At 38.9% G+C, this 14294-nt stretch overlaps 1 protein-coding gene across 1 annotated transcript; it reads left to right on the forward strand.

Moving 5' to 3' along the window:
- The first annotated feature begins 12581 nt into the window (after positions 1-12581).
- On the forward strand, positions 12582-13301 carry LOC137838657 (uncharacterized). Its single transcript, XM_068647890.1, has one exon. The coding sequence runs from the start codon at positions 12582-12584 to the stop codon at positions 13299-13301; it is 720 nt and encodes a 239-aa protein (XP_068503991.1).
- Positions 13302-14294: the final 993 nt, after the last annotated feature.

Here is a 14294-nt window from a genome sequence, read left to right on the forward strand (position 1 = left end):
GTGCTCACAAACATCTTGCAATACACAGCATCCAATCCTCCTGACAGCATCATCTGCGTGTGGAACGTGGTGAGATGTGCCTCAGGATCCTCCACGCCGGTAAAAACAGCCTTCACGGGTACCACACTCGCAGGGATTGGCGTGTCTGTAATCGCCTGAGCGAAAGGCATAGGGAAAACGCGAGACTGGACGCCCTCGCTGCTCCTGAAGAGCTTGGCACAATTCCTCAGTCACTCTGCTAAGCTCTTCATTCCTGGCCTGAGAGGCGACCAGGTCCTCGTGCATTCTTGCCTGCTCTATGCGCGAGGCTTCCACATTCGCCTGCAGCGAACGCATGATTTCAACCATCTGTGCCATAGTCATGGCGCCTTCAGCAGCAACGGGCGCAACTGGACTTGAACGGTTGCTTCTCATCTTTCTCATGAAAACTTGACAGATCACAAAGAGCGACAAACAACACCTTCCTCAGCGACGATCGATTCAGCGAACAATCGGTCAGAACTTCGCAAAACTCTGAAGAACTTCAAGAACACGACCTCAACATCAATCCTTCGCAGAAACTCACGACTCCACCACAAACCACCGTTTCTTCCATGAACATCCAAACGAAGCGGCGAAACTCAGATCTCACCGATTAAAACTTGCGTAAGCAGCAAAAAACTTCACCTCACCGAACAAGAACTCAAACGAACGATGGAAAACACGAAACTGCCGAACAAAGCTTAGATGAACGGCGAAAAATGGTTGCACCAGCACACAACCACACAGAAACTTCCAAGAACTCACGCTGGGAACAGGTTTTACATGGCCCCACGGTGGGCGCCTGATGATCCTGCCTGTTGACCAAAACGCTGGAGCCTTGCCTCGTCAAACCTGGATCGACTTCTGCGTCGTGTTAGCCTCCGTCCTTCACCGCGATCCACCTCAAGAACCTGCAAAAGACAGAACGGCGCCGCTGCGGCCGATCACGCTCCAACGCCCAAGTCAGCGACTGAACCACCAATTACTAAGAGAAAACTCAAGAACTCTAAGGAACCGTGCAAAGTTCTCTCTCAGCGTACTCAAAACTCGCAAGGGTAAAGAAGTAGTCTGAACGTGCGTACCTCAAAGTTCGTTGGAAACTCTTATATACCTGGGCACTTTCTCTCTCCTGACAGTTACACATCTGGACACGTGGCTCGCATCCAGCTGTACACGTGTCACCATCTGGAGCATCCTTGACTTGGGCGCCACTTCTTACTCTTCAGGCTTTTGGCTAAGTTACTTACGCATGGAGCGCAAAGCTGCCTTGGAGCGTGATCTCTTCTGAGTGGCGAGTTCGGGTGCCTTCATATACACCTTCCCTGTGGTTTCGCCGGCCGCCTTCATGATCTGCTCTACCTGCTTCACCGTGTATGTTCAAGTAAGCTGTCTCCCGACCTCATCCTCTGGTTAGCTACGAAATGACTATCTGACAACTTTATCCTTTGCTTCGAGGGCCTAGAACAAGCTTCCCTGATCCTTCGGCGAGGCGATGTCCTTCTCTCGGCAATCTCTAACCATCAGGTCGTCTGGGTTCGCATCTGGCGACTTCATCTCAAACTCGATGACCGCCGGTTTAGGTACAATAGAGATCGGAGCACGCCAACTTAATACTTGGCGACCGCTCGAGCCCTCCGACTTCATTCCCTTCTGCCAGCCATGGGCCCCGCTCAACACGCCTTCATAATAGCTTGCTGTCACGTCATCACTTCCGACTACCAGGGCGGTACAAATACTATCACCACCCACCCACCGTGTCCACTTGATTTACAAAATCAAGTGAAAAAAAAGTATAAGCAAGAAACTGATTGATAAGGGTGACGAAAGAAGAAAGTTAATGTAGTTATTTAAAATAATAAAAGTTAAAATGCAAAAGATTTCATTTGAAAAAAAGTTTGAAGACAAGATTATTTTGGAAAAGAGGCGACATAGGTGAACGATAGAGACAAATGATACAAAGGTAAATAACAAAGGTGAAAGGTGGAGAGACAAATAACATAGGCAAATGGATGGTGGAAGAGAACGATAAAGGTGCAAATGTTAGGATTGATGTAAAGAAGACGCACCCGCAAGAATATGTATGTTTATTTGTCTAATGTTAAGGTTCAAATGTGGCGGAGGTACAACAGAGATAAATAGCGAAAGTAAACAACACAGATGAGAATGTAGGTTTGATATCGCCCCTCCAAAATGGAAGAAAGTAATTTGTTGGTGTGCAAGAATTTTAGATTTGTATAATGATATGTTAGTTGTGATTGAGTGTGAGTTCTCAATTCACCCATATTAAACTCATCATCCAATTCATATAAGAGTGGCTTAGTTTAAATTGAATCAGGTTTATTCATAAATAAAATTCAACTCGACCTAATAATTAAATTAAATTGAGTTGACTCATCGGATAATCCAATTTAATGAATACCCCATTCTTCTAAATTTGTTTATTTGTTACCTTATGTTAAATAAAAAAATAATTATTTTAAGTAATGTTTACTAATGTTATATAATATCAATAAGGAACGCTCTCAATAATAAATTTAAGACATGTAAAGTATATATTATTAATCTATTCTGAAACGAATATCAAAGTTTTAAATTAGTTGTTTCAAATATTGGAAAGATGAAAAATAAAAAAAAATACTAAAACCTCTTTTTTTTTAAAAAAAATAACAATGATGATTCAAGTTTTATTAGAATACAAATTAGATAATTTTATTTTAGAAATCAAAAACATATTTAAGATAATATTGCATTTATAAAGTCATACAAAATTAGGATATTGCGATAGTGATTGAATAAGTGGTTACCATGCACCCTCCATAACAATTATAAGCACTACATTGGAGTTAATTATATCAAACAACAGTCAAAAGCATTTTCTTAAATATTAATAAAATGTGAAAAAAAGGGTAAAAAAATACATATATATCACTTTTCTAAATTAAAAAATAAAGAAATTTTTAGAATTGAATATTCATATGCATTAACATAACCTTTACACCAACATATATTCACACTCATAAACTCACTCAACTGATGAATGTAGTAAAAATTGTTATCTCACAATTCATGTGCTACATTACATAAATGTTAGCATATAGTACATGCTAAAAAAAGATTTTATAATCCAATCTCAAGTATAATGAACTCGAATGACGTCTAGGTTAGACTTTAAGTTTCATACATTGGATAACACAAGAAATTGGTTAATTACGTTTCGATATTTAGGTACAGATTGAAATTCATAGATAATTTGAGCATGACCTAAAAATGTGTATCTACAAATTGGAGTTTGTATGCAAATTTTCTGTAATTACTTTTTGTAAACATAATTTGTATGTCATTTTGGCATGTTAGTGTTGGTGCTGCAGAAAGCACAATTGCTGCAGCTGTGATCCATAATTTAGAATTACAGTACTGAATCTTGGTTTTTTGTTTGGTCCTGACTCTAAGCTGTAAGCTGTGTTGATGGTAATATAATTATGCAGTATTTTTGTGAGATTTTTGTAATGTTAGAAGATGTTATGATTGTTTTTTTGTTTATAAGAGTTAGGATATCTTTTAAATACTTTTATTAATTTATTTATTTTTACCAATAAATTTTTTTGGCATGTTAGAGCAAAAATATTTTTGAAGGGTTCAGTTCATGGATAAGGTTGATTACATCCATGAATAATCAATTCATGTGTTACATACAGATGTGAGAAAAATAACTATTAATTATTTACAAATACCTGTATGTAATTTTTGGTACTCTAATCACTAACTCTTTCCTTTAAATGTGATGTGCCCTACCCATTTCCATTATTCCCTTCGAATATGTCGTGCCTTAACCATTTCCATTGTGGTTATAGCTTTGTCAGTAACCTCCAATCTCATGTGCCCCCTAACTTGAGTTACCTTTTTATCCTAAGTAACCTCCAATCTTGTGTGCCCCCAACTTTGATATTTTTAAGAAGGTATAAAATAAAATGAGAGAATTTAGGATTTTCCCAAATAAAAATTCCACAAAATTTAAAAGTTCAGAATACATGGTATGTAAAACTTTTTTTTTTATCAGCATTGTAGGTAAAACTATACTTAAAGCTAAAAAATTATTCTTAAGCTTTTTTAGTGAAGTACCCACTGCCATTACATAACCAGATTATGCAGCAAACCTGCAAAATTTTTAAACCAGCAAAATCAAGATTTTAATACACACTGCAATTGTGCTCGCCATTACTTAAAAAAGAACTCTATTAGTGATAGAAGAACCAGTTACAGAACAACATTTGTTTCCTCTATTTCCTCCTCCTTCCTTTATGGAACAGATTCTATATAAATAAAACTGCATAAAGCATAAAAGAGTTGGACAAACCGAACGCGTTTTGTTTCCTCACTTGGTTCAAGTCTTTGCATAAGTTGAAAAGTTCGGGTCTTTGGCTTGAAACTACAAATGGGGCTGGTGGGATTTAGATTTTAGGAAAAGGAATAAGACCTACGAAGGTTTTTGGAATTTTGAGTGGAAACAAAAAGTGAATTTTTTATTTTTAGAGAGAGAAAGTGAATAAAAGGACAAAATTTTCATCAAACTCCTTATCTTTTCCATGTACCTCCTTATTAATTATAAAAGTTCGGTTTTAATATTTTTAAAAGTTTTAAATAACTCTAAATGAAACATAATCTCACATTTTTAAATAATTTGAATTGCATCTTCGCACCTTCATATCTCTCTTCCAGCCGCAACACTTCCATTATTATCTTGTCACACCGTTTGAGTAGTTCCATCATTTGAGCATGCGTAAGAGGGTTAATGAGAAGATTCTTTGTATTTTACGTTCTCCAATGTGAGATGATTTTTTTTAGTGCACTCTATTTTTGCACATCATGTTTTTTTTTTTTTGGTTTTGTGGCTTCCAAAAAAATCTATAAAAAATAAGCGAACAAAAACACAGTCATTACAAGTAAAAACACTAAAAAACTTACTTCAACCACCAATGTTCACCATCAGCCACCACCACCACTTGAAAATGAAGAAGAAAACACCACACTCTCCACTATACTCAAAAGGGTATTATCGGAATTGAAAAAAAATGAAGGTGCAGGGAGGGTATGGAGGCGCATGAAGAATTTGCCATAATGAGAAAGCGAGAGGATCGGGTCAAGGTTTATAATGTACAAAACTTTGTCCAACAATCACAGAGTGGGGGCATTTCACTGAATCTCCTATACCAGATCTTGTTAGCTACATGAGTGGTGATTGTTATGTTGGATCGAGCGCTTACGATTAGGTGAAAAACTATAGTTTATAGCTAAGGCACAAATCTTTCTACATAAGAGCATAACAACCCAAACACATAATTTGATTGTGACTTGGCCTACCTAACCTCTGTTATAGGACAGATGATGTCACCTCAACAATCTTCTCCTTAGCAATTGTCCATTAGCAATCAATCTCTTCGATTGTGACTCGACCAATCTGACCTATACCACAAGTGATGGTATTTATCTTCAATTGCATGTGGCTAGTACCTTCTTCAAGATGTTTTGAATTTAATTTTCTTAAATGGAGATGGAAGAATACCATAATGCATGGAGAAGAAATTGAAGAGACATGTATGAGAGATGAAGTTTGGTGTTTGAATTCTTAATGAGGTTAGACCAACACTTAGGAGGATGTCTAGAAGAGTTTAGTGGTGGTGGGCTAAGTTAAATCAAATTCAGTTCAGTTAAGTCCCCATTATTTTTACTCGGCAAACAGATCGAGTCAACTATAGTACATTTGAGGGTTGTCGTATCCACAGGGAATTAATGATATTAAAGTATAATTATCCATCGAAAGGTGAAGTTAAGATAAATCACTGAAGTTAGGAAGTAACAATATAGCACTAATGTTGGGATTGAAATAATAACTTTGTGAATTTTCTTTGTTGTTGTTACATGAAAAAGTGTGGGGGACTACACCAAAACCCATACATAACATCAAATCTAGACGAATAAGAACATAGAATTTTAAAACATTTTAAGAACGAACCCCAAAGAGAAACTATGGAGCAAACAAAATAACCAAAATAACACCTATAGATGAAGATCCTAGAAAAGCAAGGACTCTTCAAATGTTCTGGACCTTGTCCATTCCTCCTAGTGATGAGGTATTCTTTTCCTTGGTGAGATGACCCTTCATAGTTGGCATCCTTGGTCATCTTTATGTATTTTGGATTCTCATCATGCCCTCCAAGTTGGAGAAATTCGACCTCAAATTTAGAACTCCTGCATATAACAAAGGTAGTTTGCTATCAAGTAAAACAGTGGAAGAAGAGAAAGGCAAACTTGACTTAGATTCATTAAGTGCAGGGAGATGATATGTAAGAATTCTAGCTACATGACATGTTTGTAAAGAATATTTGGGGATGAAATGTTTTGTGAAAAAGCCTCTTAGAAGGTGGGAACCTTTAGGAGGTGTTGGAAGAGCATCCCTAAACTTTTTAAGCAAAAATGTCAAGTATTTAGAATGTTTAAGTAATGAAAAAGATAAGGAAAGAAAACACCTTGGAAGTGAAGGGATAAGACTCATGGTATCTTGGCCTTCTTTTACTCTTTCATTGTCACTTTTGGTTTGTATTTTAAGTTGGTATATTGATTAACCACTTGTAACATTATGGTTTGTTTAGTTGGACATGTGGCAGTTATGTGCCCAAAACTTAAAAATTTAAAACATTTGGTTTTTGAAGTTTTGGTGGGTGACTTAGGGGTATAAGGATTTAGTGTAGAAACTTTTTGGGAAGAAGTGGTGTGTTTTGAAAAAAGTGGAAGGAGTATTTTTGGTAAAATTTTCGTTTGTATCCTTCCAAGAAGATTTGTAGAAACCATCATCATGAGTATTTTTTAAAGTTGTTTTTTTCAAAAGGTGTGATTCTACCTTGATGGCTAGGTGAACCACTTTCTTTAAAGAAGAGTACTCATGTAATTCTACAAAATCTTTAAAATCTCTTCTTAAACCACTTACAAACCTTTGTATCTTTGACTCTTCATTATCATGCATATTCATTTTAGTCAAAGTAGTTTCTAAATCTTGAAAGTATTCATCTACCGTCCTATGTCCTTGATGAAGCCTTTGGAACTTCAACAAGTGTTCCTTCCTATAAGGAGGAGGAACAAACCTCGTGCGCATACATACTTTTAAATCATACCAAGAAACCACGGTTGGTCTCTTGTTTAGCCCAATGTCCATTACAATTTTATGCCACCATTGGTTGGCATAGTCTAAGAAAGCTAAGGAAGCTAGCCTAACCTTTTGGTCCTCGGTGACCTTATACACATGAAAAAAATGTTCAACCTTAGCTTCCCAATCTAAATACAAAGAAGGATCATTAGACCCATGAAAACTAGGCAACTTTACAAAATTAAAAGAATGTTGTTGTTGTGGTTGATGTTGATGGTGCCTTTTGGAAAAATTGTGCAAACTCCATTTGTCCCCATTTTGTTGATTTTGCCTTGCTTGAGCTTCTTCTGGTTTTTGCAATCTTTGTGCAAGTTGGCTTATTTTCTCATCTTTTTGGACAATTTGCTTCTTGACCTCCACAAGTTCTCCCAAAAGGTGAGCTTTGTGATAGGATTTAGCTTTGGAAGATGCAACACTTGTCATATTAGTCATCACAACAAACAAACACAAAACACAAAGAACAAACTATTAAAGAAAAACTTGTTAGAAGAAAAAGATGCTTGCTGAACACTCAAACAACTCCAAGAAAATTTTTCTTTCCTTAAGCAAACCTCTCTTGTGGATTGGATGAGCCTCAAGTGAAAGATGTCAAAGCAAACTACACTTATTCAAAGAGCAAATCACCACAAAACTTGAGGAAACAAGAAAAGACAAGTAAGAAAAGGTGTAAACAAGAAATAGCTAAACCAAAATAGAAGTAAAAGAGATGACAAAACTTGGAAAGGAATATGAAATGAAAATGACAATCAAGAAAATAAGGAACTCAATGAAAAGATAGCACACAAAGGGAACCTAAAGAATAGTACTAGAATAAGATGAAGAAAACCAAAAAACAGTACTACTAGAATTTTTGTATAAAATGTGCGTGACTTTAAAGATCTATGCTAAACTGAATAATGCAAACTGGAAGTTGAAATTTAAACCACTGAATGTTCAAGACCTAATCTCAAATTAGGCACTGGAATCACACAAAAACAGTGTGCCAATTAATTGTGATAAATCTTTTAAAATCATTGCCACTCACTGTTTTACAGAGTCATAATTTTGCACTCTTACTTATTTGATTTATCATTTTTTTTGTATTTGGAATTTTGATACACTGTTTTTTCCACTTTTTTTTATAGCACTTCAAACTACTCAAATCCAGAGTTTCAGAAATTTTCTCAAACAGAATTAATTTTCATAAACAATTTCAGTCAGCACAAAAAACTGGAAAACAGAGAAAACCTATGCTGGAATTAAAAAACAAAATTAAGAGACTTCAAAGACACAATAGAATTGATGTATATGAACTTGTATAGATCTAATACATAAGCATGAACTGAAATCTAAAAATAAAATGCACCAAAGGATCAAAAACAGAAATAGAAAACTGCACTCAAGTAAAAATCAAGCAACCAAAAATTAGCAAGAAAAGTACTACATAGAAGTGATGACATTATAGGAAAAACATGACATGACAAAACATATATGGATTCAAAAAAAAAATTGAATCAAACACAATGAATTTGTACCAAAGAAAACAGCAAGAAAGACTCAATTCAAGAAAAAACAGAATAGCTAACACAAAAACAGAATTAAAGTGCCAATCAACTCAAAACAAATTTTGCACACAACCATAACTCTAGATACCACATGATGTGAGTTGATTAGGAGATCCTTTAAATTGTGACACTTTAAGAACAAAGTAAGGAGGCTTAAGGAAACATCAGTGGAGTTCAATGCCTTCCAAATGATGAACCAAACTCATGAACATGAGTGCCAACTCCTTACACAACAATTGAATAGACAAAACACACAAAACAACAACAATAGAACAAGATATGATGCGGAAACTTAAAGGAAAGCAAGAACAAGATATTTAGTTGATTAAAACAGCAACTAAACACATTTGAACCGATTGAATTGAACAAGAACAAAAACTACCGAATAGAAATGAATAACAAACACAAATGACCGAATAAAATTGTAGAATAATGTGTGGAAATGAAAATGGAGATGAAGCAAGAAGGAACTTATGTGGTTGTAGTCATGGAAGGGAAGAACACACCACTTGGAGGTGATTGTTCCAAGATAAGTGCATGAATGCCACCACTTGAAGCTTCCCAAACACTCACAAGATGAGACAAGATGAAGGAGAACAAGTCTCACACAATTCTCTCTCAATTTGAGTAGAGTAACCTTTCTTAAAATTTCAATTCTGAATTTACATGAGCATAGTACCTCTATTTATAGTGTGAGAGGGCTGAAATTTAGGTGGGAAAATTGAAATGAAACTCATTTGAATTTGCCACCAAAAACAAGTCACATGGGAGGTGTGACTTGGTTTCTTTCTTTGGCAGCTCCTAAAACTACACCTACACCTTCTTTTTATGTCACATGGAAGGTGTGACTTATCTTTGTACATTGACACTCCTTATATCTATATCTACACTATCCTTTTATGTTCTACTAAAAACTACTCAAAAAAGAAATTACAAAACGAGACATCAATTGATGCTCATATACTAATGATTGTGCCCTTGCTCTTATTATCTTCTGAGGCATGATGGATGATGAAATCATGGGTTGGACTTGGGCCTCAAATTGGGCTTGGGCTTGGGCCTCAGTTTAAGAAGACTAATAGGAAGAACTTCAAATGTTCTGGACCTTGTCCATTCCTTCTAGTGATGAGGTCTTCTTTTGCTTAGTGAAATGACCCTTCATAGTTGGCATCCTTACTCATCTTCATGTATTTTGGATTCACATCAGTATCACTACATTCTCCAAACCTATAAGGGATTCAAAACAATTTTACAAGGTCAAATCATTAGAGAAAGGTTTAGAATGAAATTGTTTGTCAGCAATAGACAAGGAGTCATTTTCTTGTAGCAATTCTTCTCATGAACTCTCTATAACGAGGGCATATCATAAAAAATATCATCCTGAGATCCGGACCTAGTTCCTATATCATGAATAGGGTTAGAAAAAACATATAAATCTTTATTAACTTTCTTAACAATGACATCAATAGTAGCAATAGGAGATACAACTGTTAGAAAAGATGGCTTTAAACTAGAGGGGGGTGAATTGTTTAAAAAGGGTTTTCGCAAACTTTTCAAAACTAGAATGAATTTATCTTAGAAACCAATTGATTCAACAATTCAGTTAGCCAAAATAGCAAGCAAAAGCTGTAGTACCAGAAAAACAATCGGTTGTTTCGTAGAAACAATCGGTTGTTTATACCAGCAAACAACAAATAAACTGAAATTAAAGAGTTAGAGATAGAGAGATTGTACACAGTTGTTTATACTGGTTCACTCCAAACCAGAGCTACATCCAGTCTTCTCAGAAACCCTGAGGAAATCCACTAAGCAACCACACCTTGATCACTTACACCACAACCAAGAGAATGACCTTGAACACCTCAAGAAACACACTCTCCTTGGCCAACACTAAGATTGCTGATCTTGAACACCTCAAGAACACACAGCCAGTCTCAGCAAACACAGAAACGAAATGTTCAACAGAGTACAAGGATTACACTTGTTACAGAAGATAATCTGAAATCAATACAAGCAGAATCCTATTCCAACACTTTGATCAATCACAAACTCTTAGCAATCTCAGCACTTTGAAAAACTCTTAGGAAAAACTTTGTCAAAGATTCTTAATTGTCAAATCTGCTTTTCTGAATTTATTCAAAGATGTAGTTTGTTATCAAATCTTAACAAACTCTTAAATTGCATTAAAAGATTGGACAAAGAATTTAATGACTAGAGCGTAAGCAGTTAAAACATTTAAAGCTCAGTCAAAGAGAAAACAGTTTTTTTGTTATGGTCCCAAAACAAACAATCGGATGTTTCCTCGAATCAATCGGTTGTTTTGGTATTTTAACAGTTCAACCATTCAAAACAGTTTTCAATCTTTTTCTCAAAACACCTAAGTGTAAACAATCGGTTGTTTCGACAAAACAATCGGTTGTTTTAACTTAGTTTGAAAAACATTTTACTTTCACAAAGATTGAGAATGTTAATGCTTTAGATTTAATCACAGGGTGGATTAAAACATATAAACTACCCCAGAACAAAGCTTAAACCAGCACAACAACATCAAGCATAGCAGAGGCTTCAACATCCTTCAAAGGACTTGGATTCTTCAAAACATGAACACCACTTGGTTCAACACTTTTATCTCTATTTAATTAGTGTATATCATAACAAATGTAACGACCAGGTCATCGGGTGTGATGACGTGCCTAGCACGTGACTATGTGGGGTATGTTTAGCAGAACACGTGGGCTAGAGGAAGGCGAGCGGTTCAAAAGCTAGTATAGTCGCCGCTCGGGGAAGCGGCGTGCTATAATGTACATGATCGGTTGTCGTCGGGATTGTATGACATCGACGCGTTGGACGATGGAAGATCGGGTGGTCTGGGCTGCTGGAAACTCAAAGAGTAAGTTCAAACGGGGGAGTCCATTAAGATGATTACTGCGCCAGCATGGGGCGCGGAGGTCGAGTTGGTTGGAGGGAACAGCTTGCCCACCGGCGACGGGATTCCCAGACGTGAACATTCGTTGGTGGCGAGGTTCCCTCATCCAGAACATGCACGGCGTAGCAGTGAGGAAGGTAGCACTTGCGACAAACGGTATCACAGAGATGGTGCACTTTGTTGCATCCGATACTCGCCTTGTCCAGTGGTTTTCCAGAGTGTAATGCATGCTAGATTACTCCCTGAGTAGGAGACTTCGCCGCGCGACTGGTTACTACGCAGAAATAACGCTCAAGTTAACCTCAACCCAGATGACGACACGTGTAGGGTTGGATGCTACCTGTTACCCCAACCCAAATGGTGACACGTGTAGGGTTGGATGCAATAGAGAAATGACGCTCGAGTTATCCTAGCTCAGATGATGACACGTGTAGGGCTGGGCGCTACCTGCTATCCCAGCCCAGATGGCGACACGTGCAGGGCTGGATGCGAGTCACGCGTCCAAAAGCATAATGGCCTGCAGAGAGAAGAAACCTAGCTATAAAGGTAAACTTAACAGAATTTGCAGAGGTACGTTTTCATTACGGCTTATTGCTAGGGTTGTGTGCCTTTAGTACGGTTCTGCAGAGTATAGTTTTCTCTCAGTTTTTGGGTGTTCTTGTCCCTGACTTGAGCGTCGGAGCGCCACCGGCCGCAGAGGCGCCACCTTGTGCTTTTCAGGTTCTAAGAGAGGCTTTTTGTGGAGTGGACTTGAAGGGCACGTGGAGTCAAGCTGGTGAGGAGGTTCGTGACGAGGCAACGTTCTAGCGCCAAGTCAACCGGTAGGATCATCTGGCGCCCACCGTGGGGTCGTATAAAAGTTTCTTTGAGCTGCTAAGTTTGCTGAGAAAGGATGAGCACTCTTAGTGGAACAGCGTTGGACTGGTTCGTCAGTATACCTACTGGCCACATCACCACGTTTCAACAGTTTTCCAAGATGTTTGTTGAGCAGTATATAGTGAACAAGGCACCACCATTGGTGTCTTACGACCTGTTTGACGTAAGGCAGTACCAAGGGGAGTCCTTGAAGGATTTCCTGAACAAATTCGGAGCTCAAATAGTCCGCTTGCCAGGTAAAGACGAAGAAATGTTTGTACACGCTTTCAAAAAGGGTGTGTTACCTGGGCCCTTTAGCGAGTCGCTTATCAGGAGTCATCCCGCCACGTTTGCTGAAATCCGGCGACGTGTTGTGGCCCACATAGCCGCCCAAAGCGAAGTCTCCGAGAAAAGGGGAAACGTGGCCCCAGCTAAACCGTGCGCCCAAGCAAGGGTCCAGCCGCAGAGGGTGATGGAGGCAGCGGCGGGAAAGAGGGATCAGAGGATGCGCCATCCTTACGACCCGAAGAAAGGTAAGGGCAAGGGTCCGGGAAAGCCCAAAGAGGTTAATCGCCCGCCAAGGTATGAATTCGTAATGGGATTGGATGACCTGATCGCCATCCCAAATATCGCTGCCAGGGTCAAAGTGCCTGAGAAAACAACAGACAAGGTGTTGGGACCCAAACCAGACGCGTGGTGCAAGTTCCACAAGAGTTTTGGCCATTCTCTTAACTCGTGTTTGGCTTTGGGGTACTAACTCGCCGAGTTGGTCAAATGTGGGTTCTTGAAGGATTACTTGCTGGAGAAACAAGCGGGCCAATCAACAAGTTCCCAACCGGCGAATGAAGGACAATAGCACGAGGTGCCCATTCACGGTGAGATCCACACCATAGCTGGTGGATTCTCAGGGGGGGTGTACTGCATCGCAGCGCAAGAAGTACGTGAGGTCGGTGATGTCAGTGGAAATTTTTGAAGATCACTCACCCGATGTGGACATCACGTTCACCAAAGGAGACCTTAGAGACGTTATGCCTCACGACAACGACCCTATTGTGATCTCGCTTGTCACAGCAGGAAGGACTGTCCACCGGGTGCTGGTCGACCAAGGAAGTTCGGTAGATGTAATGTTTTGGCCATCTTTTGAAAAGTTACAGCTGTCCCCCGATCAACTGAGGCCATATGGGGGTTGTTTGTATGGTTTCGTCGGCGATCAAGTGGAGGTAAGAGGATATGTTGAGTTAAGGACGACGTTCACAGATGGTTTGGCTTCACGAACAGAGAAAATCAGGTATCTCGTAGTGAACGCTCCATCGGCGTACAACATACTGTTGGGAAGGCCAACACTCAACAGGACAGGGTTGTGCCTTCAACAAGACACATGAAGGTCAAGCTGCCCTCCATGGAAGGTTTGATCATCACCATCTGTTCTGACCAGAAAGAGGCGAAGAAGTGCTACGAAAACAGCCTCAAGAACAAGAGGTCTGTATGTCACATAACCACGACACCGCCCCCTAGTGTGGAGCCTACACGGGAAATCCGGCGAGTTTCAGATACGACTTTGGAAGTGGCCGCCGGGGGCGATTTTCCAATGGAGGATATGGAGGCGAGGTCCGAGAGCGCCATCCGGGTGGAGGGAGAAAGAAACTGCTCGGAGACCGCCAGGGAAGCAGGTATTGCGAGAGCGCTGGTCGCCAGCGAAAAGAAGCCTCAGCCAGTGGAGGAATGGCTCGAGAAGAAGATCAGCGGCAAG

Source organism: Phaseolus vulgaris, chromosome 4, assembly GCF_000499845.2.
Source record: "Phaseolus vulgaris cultivar G19833 chromosome 4, P. vulgaris v2.0, whole genome shotgun sequence".
NCBI lineage: Eukaryota > Viridiplantae > Streptophyta > Magnoliopsida > Fabales > Fabaceae > Phaseolus > Phaseolus vulgaris.